Genomic DNA, 17,613 nt, shown 5'->3' with positions numbered 1-17,613 from the left:
AATACTTTTAATACTTAAAATACTTAAAAATAAATGTACTACATATATTAAAATTAACAAGATAAAATCAAGGTGATGGGAGTTAATAGAAAATGATTTTTGTGGTAACATGATTTATCAGTCTTTCTCAATCAGCACACAAAAAGAGACATCAACTAGATATCAAAAATCAAAAACCCACCAGCAACAAAACATGTCAAATTATTTTCAAGGACCTTGAAATACAAGTAGATGGAGACAAAATCATCAACAGCCACAAGAACACACAGGCATCTGTGTGAGAATAAAAGGAGGAAGCAATGACACAGCATAACATAGACCTAAGACATAAGAGTAAGTAGCCAGCAGACATTCATGGGAAAATACAGCAGAGCAATCTGAGAATAGCATCTGACACTAGTAGTGATTCTGCCCTCTGGAGTGCTTGGTTGGTTTTAGGGTCCAAAGTAAAGACTGCTAGGACATTTGGACCGTTATGTGTGGTGGGCTTTGTTATCTAAAGAGTAAAACTTGACTGCACTGTTTCCCAGTTTCTGTGGTATAAATACTCCCTCCACAGTTAATCTGAAGTTATTGGCATGAGGATATCAAAAACATATTTTTAAAAAAGTGAAATAGCACAATATTACACAAGTTTCTATCACACAAATATAATAGGTATGAATACAGTAGTATCTCTGTACACAGACTTAATTCTATCCACGATTGTCGTCATAGCGAGAACTGAGGTCGTACTGTAATCTTAAGATCATAATTGTACGATGCAATAAAGTGCAAAGCCAAACTTTCTTATGATTTGGTAACATAGCTTCAAAATGCAAAAAATAAAAACTGATAAAGTTTAAAAGAGCAATAGAAAATTTAATTTATGGAGATTTCAGAAACTATCAACAAAACAAATAGGAAAACAAGTAGACAAAAATTTGGTAAGCATATAGAATATTTGAACACTATTAATCAACATGAACTAATTGAAATTTATAGACCATTCATCTCAATAGAACACACATTCTTTTCAAATACTCATAGAACTTTAACCAACACAGACTATACTTGGTGGTCTCCCAGAAAAGATCAAATAAACGATTTTATTTGAAGATTATACAGTATATTCTCAAGTAACACGGGAATAAAGTAGAAATTGTTAATAGACCAGGAAGCACTCAAATACTTGATAAATAAACTATACAGTTCTACACAAAGAGTAGATCAAATTTTAAAAAACAATAAAAATGGAAAAGTGTTTAGAATTTAATTAGAATGAAAATAAAATGTATCAGTGCATGTGTGGTGCATCTGAGACAGTGCTTCAAAGGGAATTACAACTTCAAAGTAAATTACAAATATTATAAAAATAAAGAGGTTTTAAAAAAGATGTTACCATTTCATTCTGAGGAGTAGAAAAGGAAGAAAAGACTAAATTCAAATCTGTATGGAGGACAGAAGAAGGGAAAACAAGCAAAACATAGTTAAAATTAAAAGCTGGTTCTTTGAAGAGAAATCAAAGATACTCCACTAGCCAAAATAATAAAAGGAAAAGAGGAAGATGACAATTACTATTATCCTTTCATTTAAGGACATTACTTAAATCAATCAAAAAGCAAGTGAAATGATGTTTATAGTTATACAGAGTTCTAGGGCCAGGGATTTAGCTCAGTGGTGTAAGCGCCTTCCTGGCAAGCATGAGGTTGTGAGTTCGATCCCTGGTATGCAAAAAAAAAAAAAAAAAAAAAATTATACAGAGTACTTTTAAATACTTAAAAATAAATGTACCAGAATTTCACAAGATAAAATTGAGATGATGGAAGTTAACAGAAAATGGAGTGAAGAGTTAAAGGAGTAAAGAGAGCACATCAATATAAATCTTACAGACATTAAAGTCACAAGAAGAGTGTACCTATCATAACTTCATTGCAATAAATCTGATAATTTAGAAGAAATGAACAAATGACTTGAAATGAACTAATAAAGTTTACTCAAGAAGAAATAATTAACTTGTATTGTCTTATATTAGATCACATCTTATATTTGGGTCACTTCTGAATTTCACTAAACATTTACAAATGAAATAATATCAGTTCTATAAAAAAATTTCCAGAAAATTGAAGGGATATGACCATTCCAACTTATCCAATGACAAAAGTCTTATCTGAAAGCAAAAATATACAAAAATAACACGAGGAAAGAAAACTACAGAGTAATATATCTTAGGACCATAACTGTAAAAGTTTTACACAAAAATATTGAATTAAAAATAGAAATATATCATGACTAAGTGTGATTGATCCCAATAATATAATCTTTGTATAGTATTTTAAAATAAACTAATATCATTCATCACATTAACAAATTTTGAAAGAAAAATTATAAATATATAAAAAGAATTTGACAAAATCCAGATTATATTTCTCACAAAAATCTTTCTTCCAATACAGAAATAAGACAAGAATATCTGTCATCAGTAATTCTAGTGTGCTAGAGGTTCTAACTAGTGCAATAGGGCCATATAATGTAAAAGGCACATGACATCATTGTTCTTGTAGAAATTACAAAGAAGTAACAAGAAGAGATAAGTGACAATAGTGAGACTGAAGAATACCATGTAAATAATTAAAATCTAAATGCATTTTAATATATAATCCAGGAACAATCCAGAATTGAAAAAAATTAATTTTGTTTCATTGACTATATGGAATATTTGGAAAAGTCAGAAAATGTGTGTAAGAACTATATTCTGAAACATACAAAATATCAATGAGAGAAATTAAAGGAAACAAATACAAGCACATACAATATTCATGGGTTAGAAGATGCATGACAGCTAAGATGCTAAAACTCTGAATTTATCTACAGGTTCAGTACAATTAATATTCAGCAAGCAGAATTCTACACATTGACAAGCTGACTTTAAAATTCTTATGGGAATTATCTAAAATATCATCTTATAGAAAAGATCGTATGGAAAGGATCTAAAATAGGCAATACATTTTGAAAAAGAATAAATTTGAAGTATTTTTGAATAAATAAATTTGAAGTCCTCTATTTCAAGACTTATAGAGATAGAGCATTGAAGCAGTGAAATATTAACATGAAAATGGATGATAGAAAAATGCAATACAACAGAATTTGGAATGAATCTATACACATATAGGAACAGCTTACTTCAGCAAATGGGAAAAAATAATTCACTAAAGAAAAGAATGTTATTGGGGGCAGGGATGTAGCTCAGCATTATAAGTGTCTGCCTGGCAAGCGTGAGGTTGTGAGTTTGATCCCTGGTACTGAAAAAAAGAAAAGAATGTTTTCAATGAATATGCTGAAACAATTGTATATTTACAGGCTAAAGAATTTAGAATACAATTCACAATAAAGAGTAATTAAAAATGAATCATAGGTTTAAAAATATAACATAAAATCAATCTTTTAGCTTGGTGTAGTAGCACTGAACTATAATCCCTGCACTCTCAGATCCTGAGGCAGAAGAACAAATTTGAGCCCAGCCTGGTCAACTTAAAAACTTAGAACTTGTCTTCAAACAAACAAAGAAACAAACACCAAGTTGGGTGTATAGCTAAGTGTGAGACCCCTGGGTTCAATTTCCAAATGAGCAAGCAAACAAAAGTACTAAAATTTCTAGTACGGTCAAGGGAACACAAGAAAAACTATTTGTGAACTCTGGTTAGGCAAAGATTCCTCAGGTGCAAAAACAAAAGTGGGATTCCCAAAAAACAATTCAATAAAAGATACTTAAAACTTTTACAACTTTTTCTTTTGGAAAGGCACTGTCTCAGAATATGAAGACAAACTATTGAGTGGGAGAAAATATCTACAAAATAATTATGTGACTTGTATTCAGAATAGCTAACACATTTTCAAAACTCAGTGACAAATAAAGAAATACCCTAATATAAAGTGGGAAAAAGGTTGGAGTAGACATTTCACCATAGAATACTGATGGCAAAAAAGCAAGTGAAAAGTTACTCAATATCATTATTCCTTGAAGAAATGTAAGTTTAAACATAATGAGAAACTTCAAATTAATTATGCCAGACATGCTAACTGAAGGTTGCAAAATAACTAACACATGAACACTACTGGTGAAAACTGTTTCGCAGATTAAATTAACCATACACTCAGCCTGATACCTAAGCATTCCAATTATAGGCATTTACCCACAAACAATAGCGTAAGTCCATAAAAATATCTTTAGGTGTATATTCTCAGCAGTAATATTTATAACAGCCAAAATCTGAAAACCCAGATGTTCATGAAAATAAGAACATGTGAATAAATTGTGTCATATTACACAGCGAGCTACTGCTCAAGCATAAAAAGGAATGACTTATTCAATACAACACCACAGGCATATCTCAAAATGATTATGCTGAATGACAGAAGCAGACTAGAGTACAATCATATTATTTTACATATATAAAATTGCAAACTAATCTTTGGCGACAGAAAGATAATTAGTGGTTGGGGATGACAGTAAGACAGGAGGGAGGATTACAAAGATGAACAATGTAGGTATATTTTTTTATTATAGTGGTTTTTTGGGTTTATGTATATGTTGAAAATTATCAAAACCCTGGGCTTCAAACACGTGGAATGACACTTAATAAAACTGTTTAAATAACCTATGTAGTAGTTATGTGGTTTTGATTAGGTATTCTCTTCATTTTTCATTATAAAAACCTTATTTTGTCATTGCTTTAAAATTCATTGTTTATAATATTTTTCTTACTGCAGCATTTTAACCAGAAAAACCTTCCCGCTCTAACTTGGTCCACCAAGCCCAACCTGCCTGACCTGAATGAGGTCTGGACAATTTCACCTTGCTCCCCACCAGCTTGCTGCCAGAACTCTCTCCAAGACCACCCAACCTTTTTACCGTCAATCTTCTCAGTCAAATCCAATGCTCCTGGAGGTACCAATTTGGAGATCTCGGACGTTCTGGCCATCATAAAAAAAAGACAACCTCTCTCCAAGGGTTCTCTGGTACTGTTTCTTTGCGCGGCGCGTAATTATAGCAAACTTGCGCAAGAGGTAACTTGTCTGCAGTCTAAGCCTGCGCAGAACATTTCCTGGCCAAAGATAACAGTAAAAGGTGGAGAGGAATCAGAATCAGTCCCTGGTTTGGACAGTACAGGAAGAAGGAGTGTAGGGGAGCCTTCTCCTTTAAAAAATGATTCAGGCAGGCATAGACAGTGATTTTCTTTATTTCTGGGCTCCGTAGGACCCCAAATTGATACTCGGTCCTGAATCAAACCCCCTGCTCAACCAGACTTTTGTACAGCTTGTAATTCAGACCTACTGCCTCTGAAACCTTAGCAAACCACACATAATTCAAGATGCAAATCCTCTTGGGAGGCAGTTGCCTAATGCATGGTCTGAGGGTGTGATGTCCAAGAGGAAAGGGTGCATATTTTGCTAGAGATGAGAATAGCACCTGATGCATGGTAGGGGGTGAGGTGGGGTGTTGGGGGAACTGGGCACAAGGGCTTTCCACATGTAGATGTGATTTCCTTTTGGAGCATTTAGAACCTCAGTTGATGTGTAGTCCTACTGACCTTACCACAACATGTGCAGATCCTTGGAAATTGCTTACCTGAATGCAGAGGGTACAGCCACAGGCTCCTCCAGCAGTATTCTTTATCTCACCACCCATCACCAAGTGGGCCTAGAGATAATTGGAAAATCAGCTGAGTCAAATCCTTTATGGAGTTACAGGTCTCAGAGATAGGTGCATGCATAAACCTTTATGGCCTGTCTCTTCTGCAAGAGCCAAGCAGGTATCCTTACCTGCTTTTACCTGCTCAGTTTTTAGTTATCTCGGTGTTTGGGACAGGGTCTCACTATGAAGCCTAGACTGGCCTTGAACTGGCAATTCTCCTACCTTAGCCTCCTGAGGGCTGAGATGACAGGTCAGCTTGGTGTTTATTATGCAAGGCCTTTTCTAAGAGATTTACCCTAGTTTTCTTCATTTTGGAAATGTGTATGACACTGAATGAATAAACATTCCTAAAATACAATACTTACAAAACGTATCAAGAGCCAGATGTGGTGGTGTGTGCTTATAATCAGCATTTGGAAGGATGAGGTAGGAGGATAGCTATGAGTCTGAGGCCAGTCTAGACTATATAGTGAGTTTAAGGCCAGCATGAACTACACAATAAGACCCTGTCTCAAAAAACAAAACAAAACAAAATTCCAAAAAGTATCAGGATAAACCCAATATTAAAATAAGTTGATTTCTGTTTGCATGCATTTAAAACTTATATCTATACTACAAAAGAATACACATGCATTTAGAATTTTTGTTGTATTTTTTCTGTCATTTGTGGCACTGCTCAATCTAATAGTTTAGAGAAATTTTACTTAAAGGTTGTTGCTGTTGTTGTCCATACTGTGTTTTGCTCTCCTTTTTTGGAGATAGTACTTTAGTCAACTCACCATGTCCCTTACTATTTTATAATTTCATTTAGCCCCCCCTCACATTTTTTGTTTGTTTTTAGGTCAATTCTTAAGCATTTCTAATGATTATCTGGTCTTTGCTGATTCCATTTTATTTTTAAATTCTATAATAAAAGTTTGCAATTGAAATCAGTATTTCCTACCATCTTGAAGGGGATGGGGGCAATGACTAACAGAATACTACATTTTTTTGCATTTTGTTATTATATGAGATTGGAAGCAGCAGTGTTTTCTAGGTTTTTCTTTGTCCTGATCAGTCAATCGGTCAGGGCAATTGGTGATGTGAAAGATTATCATTTATTTTAGGGCAAAAATCAGAAAAAGAAGCAACACAGAAGTGGTGCTCGGGAGAAAAGCGTGCTTTGAAGGAAAAGCATATTGGACCACTGCAAGAACAAGATGGCAGTGGCCCTGAAATGGCCCTGCAGACATTCTCTTTTGTCTTCTTTGATAGTTGATCCAGGTGGTCCCACGTGATGTTGTGCTAGAAGTTTGATACCAGTTGCCAGGTTTGGCATGGTCTCATAGCAGAAAATTGGTACCAGGTGCAAGGTTCAGCTTGCTCCTGTGTTAGGCTTGACTGTTGCTGGTCTGTGTTTGTGATGGATAAGCAGCCTCAATTGGTAGGTCATTCCCAGCTGCTCCATCCATGATGTCATACCCTAGCCTCCTACTAAATTTCAAGCTGGCATTTTCTTAATTTTAAGCATTTGTTTGTTGGTATAAACCTTTGATTATTTTCAAGAATTTTGAGAATTTTGCTCTGATGTGTTTTGCTTATTTTTCAATGTTTTGTGCAGGGACAAGAGCTTGGAATTGCTTACTTAACTACTTTGTTTATGTTCTATGTTTAACATCTTGAGAAATTCTTCTTCAGAATTCTATCATTAAGTTTTTCAATAATTGTCTTGCACACAAAATTTCCTTACTCCCTATGTTTTGCCAGTCAACACCTACTAGGAATACAGAATGTTAAGTGAACTCGAGGAATTCCTTTGTGGGACTTCTTCACCCACCAAGATTAAATCACTCAGGCAGGTAAACTGGCTATATTCTGTGATCTTCAACTGGAAGTAGATTTTCCACCAAGTTGCACAATCATACAATGTGGGTCACATGTCAGCAAATCTTCCCACTGTGAAAAAATTTCTTCTGAATCTGCTTCCCTCTCCAACTTTTGACCATGGTGGTTTTTGTTGTTGTTGTTGTTTGTCATACTCTTTATTCTTAAAAGATGACTTTACCTGCTATTTCAACAGTCAAAGAAGGCTGTCACTCAGCTTGTTTCCTTTGAGGTACTGGAGATTGAGCTATATCCCCAGTCATTTTACATTAAATTTTTTTTTGAGTTATGATGTTGCTAAGTTGGCCAGGTTGGACTTAAACTTGTGCTCCTGTCTCAGCCCCCCAGAATTCTGGAACTAGAGGCATGAGACACCATGCCCAGGTAAGACTTAGAAATGTAACTTTGTCTGAAATATCTCCTTGTTCTTTCTTCTTGCTGTAGTAAAAAGCAGTATTGCCACCTGATCAAGGACTGATTCATACAAAAAACACCTCTAGATCCTATTTTTTCTGGCTTAATCAGGATATGAATTATATCATTCATCATTGGCTGTTTTCTCTATCACTCATCTATGACTACTCTCTCTAATCAGCACTGAGAGAAAGAAGCTCAGTTCTCTCTCATTAAAAGAATGACAAAAATGTAGACTAACAAAAGCCACTGCATTATCTATCTAATCTGTTGTTTGTTTTTCTTTTTTTGGACCAGGGATGGAACTCCCAGCAGCCAGCTTGCAAGGCAGGCGCTTATGCTGCTGAGCTAAACCCCTGGCCCTCATTATCTAATCTTTTTCTGCCACTTCTTCAAAAATATTAAGTAGTTTGTTTCTCAGATTTTGAAATTTTATTTGTATTTTATATTCTACAATTAATTCATACAATTCTACAATTAATGAATGAGTGAATAAAATGTTATGTTTAAAATTTCAAAAATTAAAGACTAAATTAAGTTCTTCTGTTCCATCCATCATTTATGACACCTCCGACACCTCCAAGAGAAGGTAACCAACTGTTTCCAGCTTATGTAGAGCATGCACATATATTCACAAGTATAATTAGAAATCACAGTATTGTTCTGAAGGATATTTTTCTTTTAACAATGATGGTATCCTGAGGAGTGCATATGTGGTGGCCATGAGAATGCCCCTCCTAGAACTCCAACAACAATAATTGTAGTTGCATGACTTTAGCTACTGTGCTTCTACATGAATTCTTGTATAGTACCAAAAATATACCTCTCATAGGCTTCTCTTATTTAACTTGTTCTTGAGAAAGACTCATTCTTGAAAGACACAGGACATCTCTGCAGGCCAACTTCTAATTGAGGGTTCCCTGAGGGCTCTGTCTAATCTTTCATAGGTCAAGGGGCAGTACAATATACCTCCACACTATCTCACTCCTTCTCTCAGGCTCAGACTTGCTTCATGGTCTGATGGCTCATTCAGCTTTATTTGACCCTCTGTATTTTTCGTCACACAAGCACTTTAAAAATCCTTACATGTTTAATCCAGTCTTATTTCTGGAGGACATAGACAGCCTGCTACAAGTATAGTAGTATGAGGACTGGTTTGAAAAAGCAGGTGAAAAGACAGAATTTGGAACTGTGTCATCCACTTTCCTGCAGAGAAAGAGGATGATATCTTGATTCACAGGTGAGACACAAAATTGAAGATGGTGGTTCAAAGCACAGTTGATGCTAAAGATTTCAAATTTGATGACTTGGCACATTTTTTGTACGAAGGGAATACTAGATATTCAAATACCATGATGCAGAGAATCTGGAATATATGATGAGAAAAATACCTATTAAGGTAGTGTCATTAACTGGTTACTGCTAAGTAATACTGATGCCTATATAAGAAATATGAGAGACTAGGTGCTGATATCAAGCAATTAATAGTATGTGTGAGAACTAGGAAGCCTCATTGCAGTATATGAAGGGATCCTTGTCACTTGTATAGAAGAGACGGTGCTGTTGGAAGGTAATCTGAAGATGTAATTGTGAACATTATAGAACTTTATAGAGGCTTGAATGTTAATATGAGACAGGACTGAGATTTGGAAAACTCAGGTAAAATAAGTCAGACACAGAAAGATAAATACCCTATGTTCTCTCTCCTGTGTGAATATTTTAAAACGTTTATCTGAATCCAAAATAGTGATTACCTGAGGCTGGGAAGGGTGGAGGAAGAGATGCTAGAGAAAGATTGAATAGTAAGTTCTAGTGTTCAACAGCACTCCCTATGGTAAGAAACTGAAACACTAAGATACAAAACCTTCAATAAATATTGTGAAATGATAAGGAACTGCTCAAAGGGGTTAAAAATAAACAAGATAGGGAAAAGGAGAAAATAAGGAAGGGAAAAAAGATATAGATTTGTATATATATATATATATGTATATATATATATACATATATATATATATATATATATACACTTAAGATAGCTAAGATGACTGTACTACTAATTCTATTTGTTCTTGGAACAAAACTGTTAGCACTAATATGATTAAATCAATTTTGCATTTTACTATATCTGGTAATCTGAGTAACACTTGAAGATAACTATGCAAAATAACAACCTTTGTTAAGTTCCTACCAACTTAGTTTGAAAGCCTATATTTTTGTTGTTTTGCTTTTTTGTTATTGTTTGTCTCTTTAGCTTCTTGCCTTTCTTGTATTTTTTGTTTTGTTTTCCCTCTTTAAAATAAAATAAAAAATAATAATGGCATTAATTTATTCATGTGGGTGGGGGACCCTGCAACTTAATCACTTCTCACAAACTAACCTTTAATACAATCATGAGGGCAATTAAATTTCAACAGGAGTTTTGAGGGGATGCTTGAACCATTGCATTTTCTATAACTACTAGGGCAAATTAATAAGGCCTCAGGCACATGATATACAGGCCCTGATTGACTTGGAAAGTAAGTTCTTCTCCATTCCATTTAAAATAAGAGGATAAGAAGGAGTTCACATATAATGGGCAACAATAGTTTTTTACAATTTTCTGTTGGGTTTATGTTGACTCACTTTTCTTCTATGCTAAGATAATGTGAAAAAAATCCAGAATACTTGGACATTCCACAGAACATCACAGTGATATATTTCATTAGCAACATCATCATAATTGAATAAAATGAGCAAGAAAAGACTGGTATGCTAGAGACTTTGATATAATATAAAGGATCAATAACTAACCACTTCGGTGAAGGTTTTTAAGAGTCCAGTGGCCAGGAGCATGTCAGAAAGACCACCCCAAAGTGAAAAACATATAGTATAAGGATGCTATCTTAGTTTGCCTTGCCACAAGGAAGGCGGCACAATGATTTGTAGGCCACTGTGAGTTTTGAAAGCAACAAAGATCTGATTTTCCATTATTGTAACATACTGTTTCTTTTCCTTAATTTTTTAAAAATTAATTTTATTGGTACACTTTTGATACACATAATGGTCACATTCATCATAGAGTATTTGTACCTGTGCATAATGTATCTTGATTCTTTTTTATGCCTCATTCCCTCCATTCTTGTCAACTTTTCTCTCCTTATTTATGTAACATTTATTTCCATTTTTCCATTAATTCTCTTTTGTTTCTTTTCACTTCCTTTACTACCCCCTTTCCATTCCCTTGTTCACCTTCCCATGTGAACATTTTCTCTGTACTTCCCAGTGTCTATCATCCATTTTGGGCCTTGTTTATGCTTTCAATTTCTCACACAGGAGAAAATGAAAAATTTAAACATATGCATCTGATTATTTCATTAAAAGTCTGGTCTCAAAATGCAACCATTTATTTAAAAATGTATCAAGTTTATCCTTCTTTATGGCATAGTAGTACTCCATTTTTTACAAAAACCACATTTTCTTCATCCATTAATCATTTGATGGGTATCAGGGATGTTCCAATGATTTAGCTATTAGTAAATTCTCTTTAAGAAACACGGATGTGCACGTATTGCTGTGGTATGACACTTTTACCTCTTTAAGGAAGATACCAAGAAGGGGAATACCTAGGTCAAATGGAAACTCTAGGTTTAGTTTCTTAAGGAATTTCTTAAGGAATTGGCTATACCAATTTACACATCCACAAACAATGAAGAAGTGTCTATTTTTCCACATAGCCCCATCAGCATTTTTATGATTTCTTGATGATATCCATTTTTTTTCTGGAGTGACCAAGAATCTCAGTGTTTTGATTTGCATTTCTTGAATGACCAGTGATGCTGAAATTTTATTTTCATATATTTATTTGCTATTTGTACTTCCTAATGCCCATTTCAAATTAGGAGGTATGAGGCTTTTTGAGTTTTATAAATATTCTAGATATTAGTCCTTTATCTGAGGAGTAGCTGGTAAAGTTTTTGTCTCATTATAGGGGTCATTTCATCACTGTTGTAGTGATTTGTTTTGTTGTGCAAAAGCTTTTTACTAAGATGAAACCCCAGATATTGATTCTTTGTAATATTCCCTGGGTTATCAGTGTTTTATTTATAAAAGTCTTTGCCTACACCAATGTCTTCAGGAGACATATTACTTTATTACTTATTCTATCTTCAAGCAGATTAACACTTTCTATTTTAATTATTTAGATCTTTAATCTATTTTTATTGACTTTAGTGATGGTGAAAGATACAGATTTAGATTTAATCTTTGGCATACAGAAAGGCAGTTTTTCCAGCACCATTTTGTAAGGAGGCTACCTTTCTTTCAGTGGAGTGTTTGGCTCCTTTGTCAAACATTAGGTGGCTGAATGTGTTGGCATGGTTTCCGCACCTTCTAATCTGTTCCACTGGTCCTCAGGTCTGTTTATTTGCCAGGGTCATGCTGTTTTTATCAGTATAAATTTGTAGTTTAATTTCAAGTTGGGGATTCTGACGCCCCTGCCTTGCCTTTGTTGCCCAGAATTGCCTTTGCTAATCTAGGCCTGTTTGTGTGCCAAATAAATTTTAGGATTGTTTTCTCTAATTCTGTGAAATATGCTATTGGTATTTTGATCAGGATTGTATTAAACCTTTATGACAGTTTTGGTAGTATGGCCATTTTTACTACAGATTTTTCCTATCCAAAAATAAAGGAATTCTTTTTATTATTTGGTATCCTCCAATCTCATTTTTCAGATTAGTGTAGCTTGCAGTGTAATGGCCTTTTATTTCTTTTATTAGATTAATTCCTAAGTATTTCATTTTTATTGATGTTATTGTGAAAGATGTGGTTTCCCTAGTTTCTCACTCAGTTTATTATTTGTATATAGGAACGCTATTGATATGAGTGTCGACTTTGTATCCTGTTACACTACTGAATTTGATTATTGAGTTTAAGAGTCTTTTCATAGAATTTTAGGGGTCTGTATTGGTCAGGGTTTTACTAGAGAGAACAGATATAACCTGGAATATATAGAAACAACAAGATTGGCTTACGAATAGTCAATCTCAGAGTCCGATGAGGAAGCGTGCAGAGGGTGTCTATGCACTGGAGGCCGAAGGGTTCAATCCAAGATCTCTGGAGTTCACCCTAGTGTCTTGTGCAAGTCCACATCAGCAGGCTGATGGGTCCACGACAGAAGGCCGAAGGCTCTGTGATGAAAAGCTGAAGAGTCTACGCTGGAAAGCTGAAGAGTCTATACTGGAAGCCAGGAGGCGAGGTCCAAACTAAAGGTGAAGACTGGAGCTTCTCCCAAGAATGGCATTGATTTGTCCTTCCTCCTCTCCTTTTATACCTCGAGGTGATAACTCACCCTAGGGTGGGTCTTCTTCTACATCCTTGGGTGTAGAATTGCTAAACTCATTTAGTTAGCTTCTAACTGTCTCAAGTTGACACAATCAATCAACCACTAGAATCCACCCCTTGTCAACCTGGCAACCAGACACATTTCTTTAAACTAGTTCCAGATACACAAACATGCATATAATTGCGCCTAACATGTTATGACTGTCCTTCATACAAACGGAAACACAATAATTCCCTTACCAAAATACACAATGTAACTTTTCTTTGGTTGATGCTTACTCCTATCAGTTCATAAGCTTAACATTATAACACAAGTTTAACAATTCCCAAAACACAGCATTACGTCTAACATTATGTTACACTGAAACCGTATTTGGGGAGAAGTAGTAATCATAATCCCCTTTTCTGTAACTGATCACGAGAACGTAGCTGGTATTTAGAACTTCCTTCTTCCACTACCCATTCTGTATTTCCTTGGCCTTTAGCAAGCACCTCAGCAGGTCTTGGTTCTTTCCCCGGTGGAGTGACCCATACTTTCATTCCTGAAGGTTCTGGACCACTTGTTACTTTGTCTGGATTAGGTTGCTTTAATTTTCCATTAACCTTAATGACAGGGCATGGTAATACTAAAAGGCGCCCTAAGGAATCTCCTGCACTCCATGTATATTCTTCCTTTCCTCCATTGTGGAGTAGTAGTCCAACTTCCCCTTGGTAGTCTGGGTCAATCACCCCTGACAACACCGTGACTCCCTTTTTAGCTTGTTTCCTCAGAGGCAAGAGGAGACCAAAATGACCAGGGGGAAGTCTTAGCTTCCAGTTCAATGGTACCATTGTCGTGCTTCCTGGTATAAGCCTTCCCCCCTCTGGAACCAAAACTTCTAGTCCAGCAGAACATGAAGTCATGGGAACAGGAAGCAAAAATTTTGCTAGTGGATCACTAGGGGTGATGGTGAGTGGCACCATTCCTACTTCCACCCCTTGATTCCTGGACCCATGAATCCTGGCTATGGGAGACACAGTGCCATATAATGGACGTTGATTCAAAGCATATACAGCCTGTTGAAGTACTTTACCCCAGCCTTGCAAACTATTGCCACCTAGCTGGCGTTGTAATTGTGTCTTCAAAAGGCCATTACATCTTTCTATCAATCCAGCTGCTTCTGGATGGTGAGGGACATGGTAGGACCAGTGAATTCCATGAGCATACGCCCACTGCCTCACTTCTTTAGCTGTGAAATGTGTTCCTTGGTCAGAGGCAATGCTATGTGGAATTCCATGACGATGGATAAGGCATTCTGTGAGTCCACGGATGGTAGTCTTGGCAGAAGCATTACGTGCAGCAAAGGCAAAGCCATATCCAGAATAGGTATCTATACCAGTGAGGACAAAGCGTAGTCCCTTCCATGATGGAAGTGGTCCAATATAATCAACCTGCCACCAGGTTGCAGGTTGATCACCTCGGGGAATGCTGCCATATCAGGGACTCAGTGTTGGCCTCTGCTGCTGGCATGCTGGGCATTCAGCAGTGGCTGTAGCCAGATCAGCCTTGGTCAGTGGCAGTCCATGTTGCTGAGCCCATGCTTACCCTCTATCCCTGCCACCATGGCCACTCTGTTCATGGGCCCATTGGGCAATGACCTGGGTGGCTGAAGAAGGAGGTTGGCTACTGTCCAGAGAACGAGTCATCTTATCCACTTGATTATTAAAGTTGTCTTCTGCTGATGTTACCATTTGGTGAGCATTTACATGGGAAACAAATATTTTCATATCTTTTGCCCATATAGAGAGGTCTATCCACATACCTCTTCCCCAAATATCTTTGTCACCAATTTTCTAATTATGTTCCTTCCAAGTTCCTGACCATCTGGCTAGACCATTAGTTACAGCCCATGAATCAGTATACAGTCTCACATCTGGCCATTTCTTTCTCCAGGCAAAATGTACTACCAAGTGCACTGCTCGAAGTTCTGCCCACTGTGATGATTTCCCTTCACCACTGTCTTTTAAGGATGTCCCAGAAAGGGGCTGTAATGCTGCAGCTGTCCACTTGCGGGTGGTGCCTGCATCACGTACAGATCCATCCATAAACCAGGCCCTATTCTTCTCCTCCTCTGATAACTGATCATATGGTACACCCCACAAGGCTATAGGTGCATGCTGGGAAACTGAAGGCAACATAGCGGGTATAGGAGCCATAGGTATTTGGGCAACTTCCTCATGTAATTTACTTGTACCTTCCAGGCCTGCTCTGGCTCGATCACGAATATACCACTTCCATTTAATGATAGACTGTTGCTGTGCACTTCCAACTTTATGACTTGGTGGGTCAGATAATATCCAGGCCATGATAGGCAACTCAGGTCGCATGGTGACCTGGTGTCCCATAGTCAAGCGTTCAGTTTCCACTAGGGCCCAGTAGCAGGCCAACAGCTGTTTTTCAAAGGGAGAGTAGTTGTCTGCAGTCGATGGCAGAACCTTACTCCAAAATCCTAAAGGCCTCCACTGTAATTCACCAATGGGGGCCTGCCAGAGACTCCAAACAGCATCTTTGTTTGTTACTGATACCTCGAGCACCATTGGATCTGTGGGATCATATGGCCCCAGTGGAAGGGCAGCCTGTACAGCAGCCTTGACTTGTTGCAAAGCCTTTTCCTGTTCTGAGCCCCACTCAAAATGAGCAGCTTTCCGAGTCACTCGGTAAATGGGGCAGAGTAAGACACCTAAATGAGAAATGTGTTGCCTCTAAAATCCAAATAGGCCCACTAAGTGTTGTGCCTCCTTTTTAGTTGTAGGAGAAGCCAGATGCAACAATTTATCTTTTACCTTAGAAGGGATATCTCTACATGCTCCACACCACTGGACTCCTAGAAATTTCACTGAAGTAAAAGGACCTTGAATTTTTGTTGGATTTATTTCCCATCCTCTGGCTCTCAAATGCCTTACTAATGAATCCAGTGCAGTTGCTACCTCCTGCTCACTAGGCCCAATCAGCATCACATCATCAATGTAATGGACCAGTGTGATATCCTGTGGCAGAGAAAAGGGATCAAGATCCCTTCGAACCAAATTATGACATAGGGCTGGCGAGTTAATATACCCCTGAGGTAAGACTGTGAAGGTATATTGCTGGCCTTGCCAGCTAAAAGCAAATTGTTTCTGATGATCCTTATGGAAAGGTATGGAGAAAAAGGCATTTGCCAAATCGATAGCTGCATACCAAGTACCAGGAGATGTGTTAATCAGCTCAAGCAAGGAAACCACATCTGGTACTGCAGCTGCAATTGGAGTCACCACTTGATTCAGTTTACGGTAATCCACGGTCATTCTCCAAGACCCATCTGTCTTCTGCACAGGCCAAATGGGGGAATTGAATGGAGATGTGGTGGGTACCACCACCCCTGCATCCTTTAAGTCCTTGATGGTGGCAGTAATCCCTTGGATCCCTCCAGGAATGCAATACTGCTTCTGGTTTACTATTTTACCAAGCAAAGGCAACTCTAGTGGCTTCCATTTGGCCTTCCCAACCATGATAGCCCTCACATTACAGGTTAGGGAACCAATGTGAGGATTCTGCCAGGTACTAAGTACATCAATCCCAATTATACATTCTGGAACAGGGGAAATAACTACAGGGTGAATCCGAGGACCTATTGGACCCACTGTAAGTCGGACCTTTGCTAAAACTCCATTGATCACCTGGCCTCCATAGGCCCCTACTCTAACAGGAGGGCCACAGTGACGTTTTGGATCCCCTGGAATCAGTGTTAGTTCAGAACCAGTGTCCAGTAATCCCCGAAATGTCTGATCATTCCCCTTCCCCCAGTGGACAGTCACACGAGCAAAAGGCCTTAGGTCCCTCTGGGGAAGGATGGGAGAAAGATTAACAGTGTAAATTTTTGGTGCATTAGAGTCCTTCTCCAAGGGGACCTGGCCTCCCCATCATTCGAGGGGTTCTGGGTCTGTAAACTGGCTCAAATCTGGGAACTGGTTGAGGGACCGTGATTCCCTGTTAGCACGATTTGATGTAAGGTTCTGTTCATTTGCCCATAAATTTTTTCGATTATATAAATCTAGTAAAAATTTTGTAGGCTTCCTATCTATTTCACTTCTAGGAACGCCATGGCTAATCAGCCAATGCCAGAGGTCTGCACGTGTTAGATTATTCTGGTTATTGTTCTGCCTTTGTTGTCCATTCCGGTAAGTACGTGGACCCTGCTTTTGGCGATTAAGTGCCGCCACTTGACCTCTGCCACTATGGGACCCAATCAAGCCCATTGCCCTTAAATGTCCTAATTGAATAACTGCAGTCCCCACTGTAAGGTCTGGCATGCAAAGAAGAGCAA

General features: G+C 37.4%; 2 protein-coding genes across 2 annotated transcripts in view; both read right to left on the bottom strand.

Annotated features, from left to right (window-relative positions):
• LOC134475429 (synaptonemal complex central element protein 1-like) overlaps window positions 1-17,613 on the bottom strand; it is a 165,465-nt gene that overhangs the window by 8,134 nt on the left and 139,718 nt on the right. Inside the window, exons 3-4 of the mRNA XM_063245858.1 lie at window positions 5,609-5,680; window positions 4,892-5,084 (exon numbers count right to left, since the gene is read on the bottom strand). Of these exons, the coding sequence (XP_063101928.1) occupies window positions 4,892-4,964 (73 nt within the window). The 5' untranslated portion in view covers window positions 4,965-5,084; window positions 5,609-5,680. The remainder of the gene's footprint in view (window positions 1-4,891; window positions 5,085-5,608; window positions 5,681-17,613) is intronic.
• On the bottom strand, window positions 13,600-17,545 carry LOC134475532 (uncharacterized). Its single transcript, XM_063246659.1, is given in 2 exon segments — window positions 13,600-17,202; window positions 17,476-17,545. Coding segments are annotated over 2 exon segments (3,612 nt in total). The 3' UTR covers window positions 13,600-13,660.

This window comes from Cavia porcellus, unplaced genomic scaffold (assembly GCF_034190915.1).
Source record: "Cavia porcellus strain 051 isolate PalLab524CR breed Dunkin Hartley unplaced genomic scaffold, mCavPor4.1 scaffold_3, whole genome shotgun sequence".
NCBI classification, from domain to species: domain Eukaryota; kingdom Metazoa; phylum Chordata; class Mammalia; order Rodentia; family Caviidae; genus Cavia; species Cavia porcellus.
This window is presented reverse-complemented; position numbering and strand designations above follow the sequence as displayed.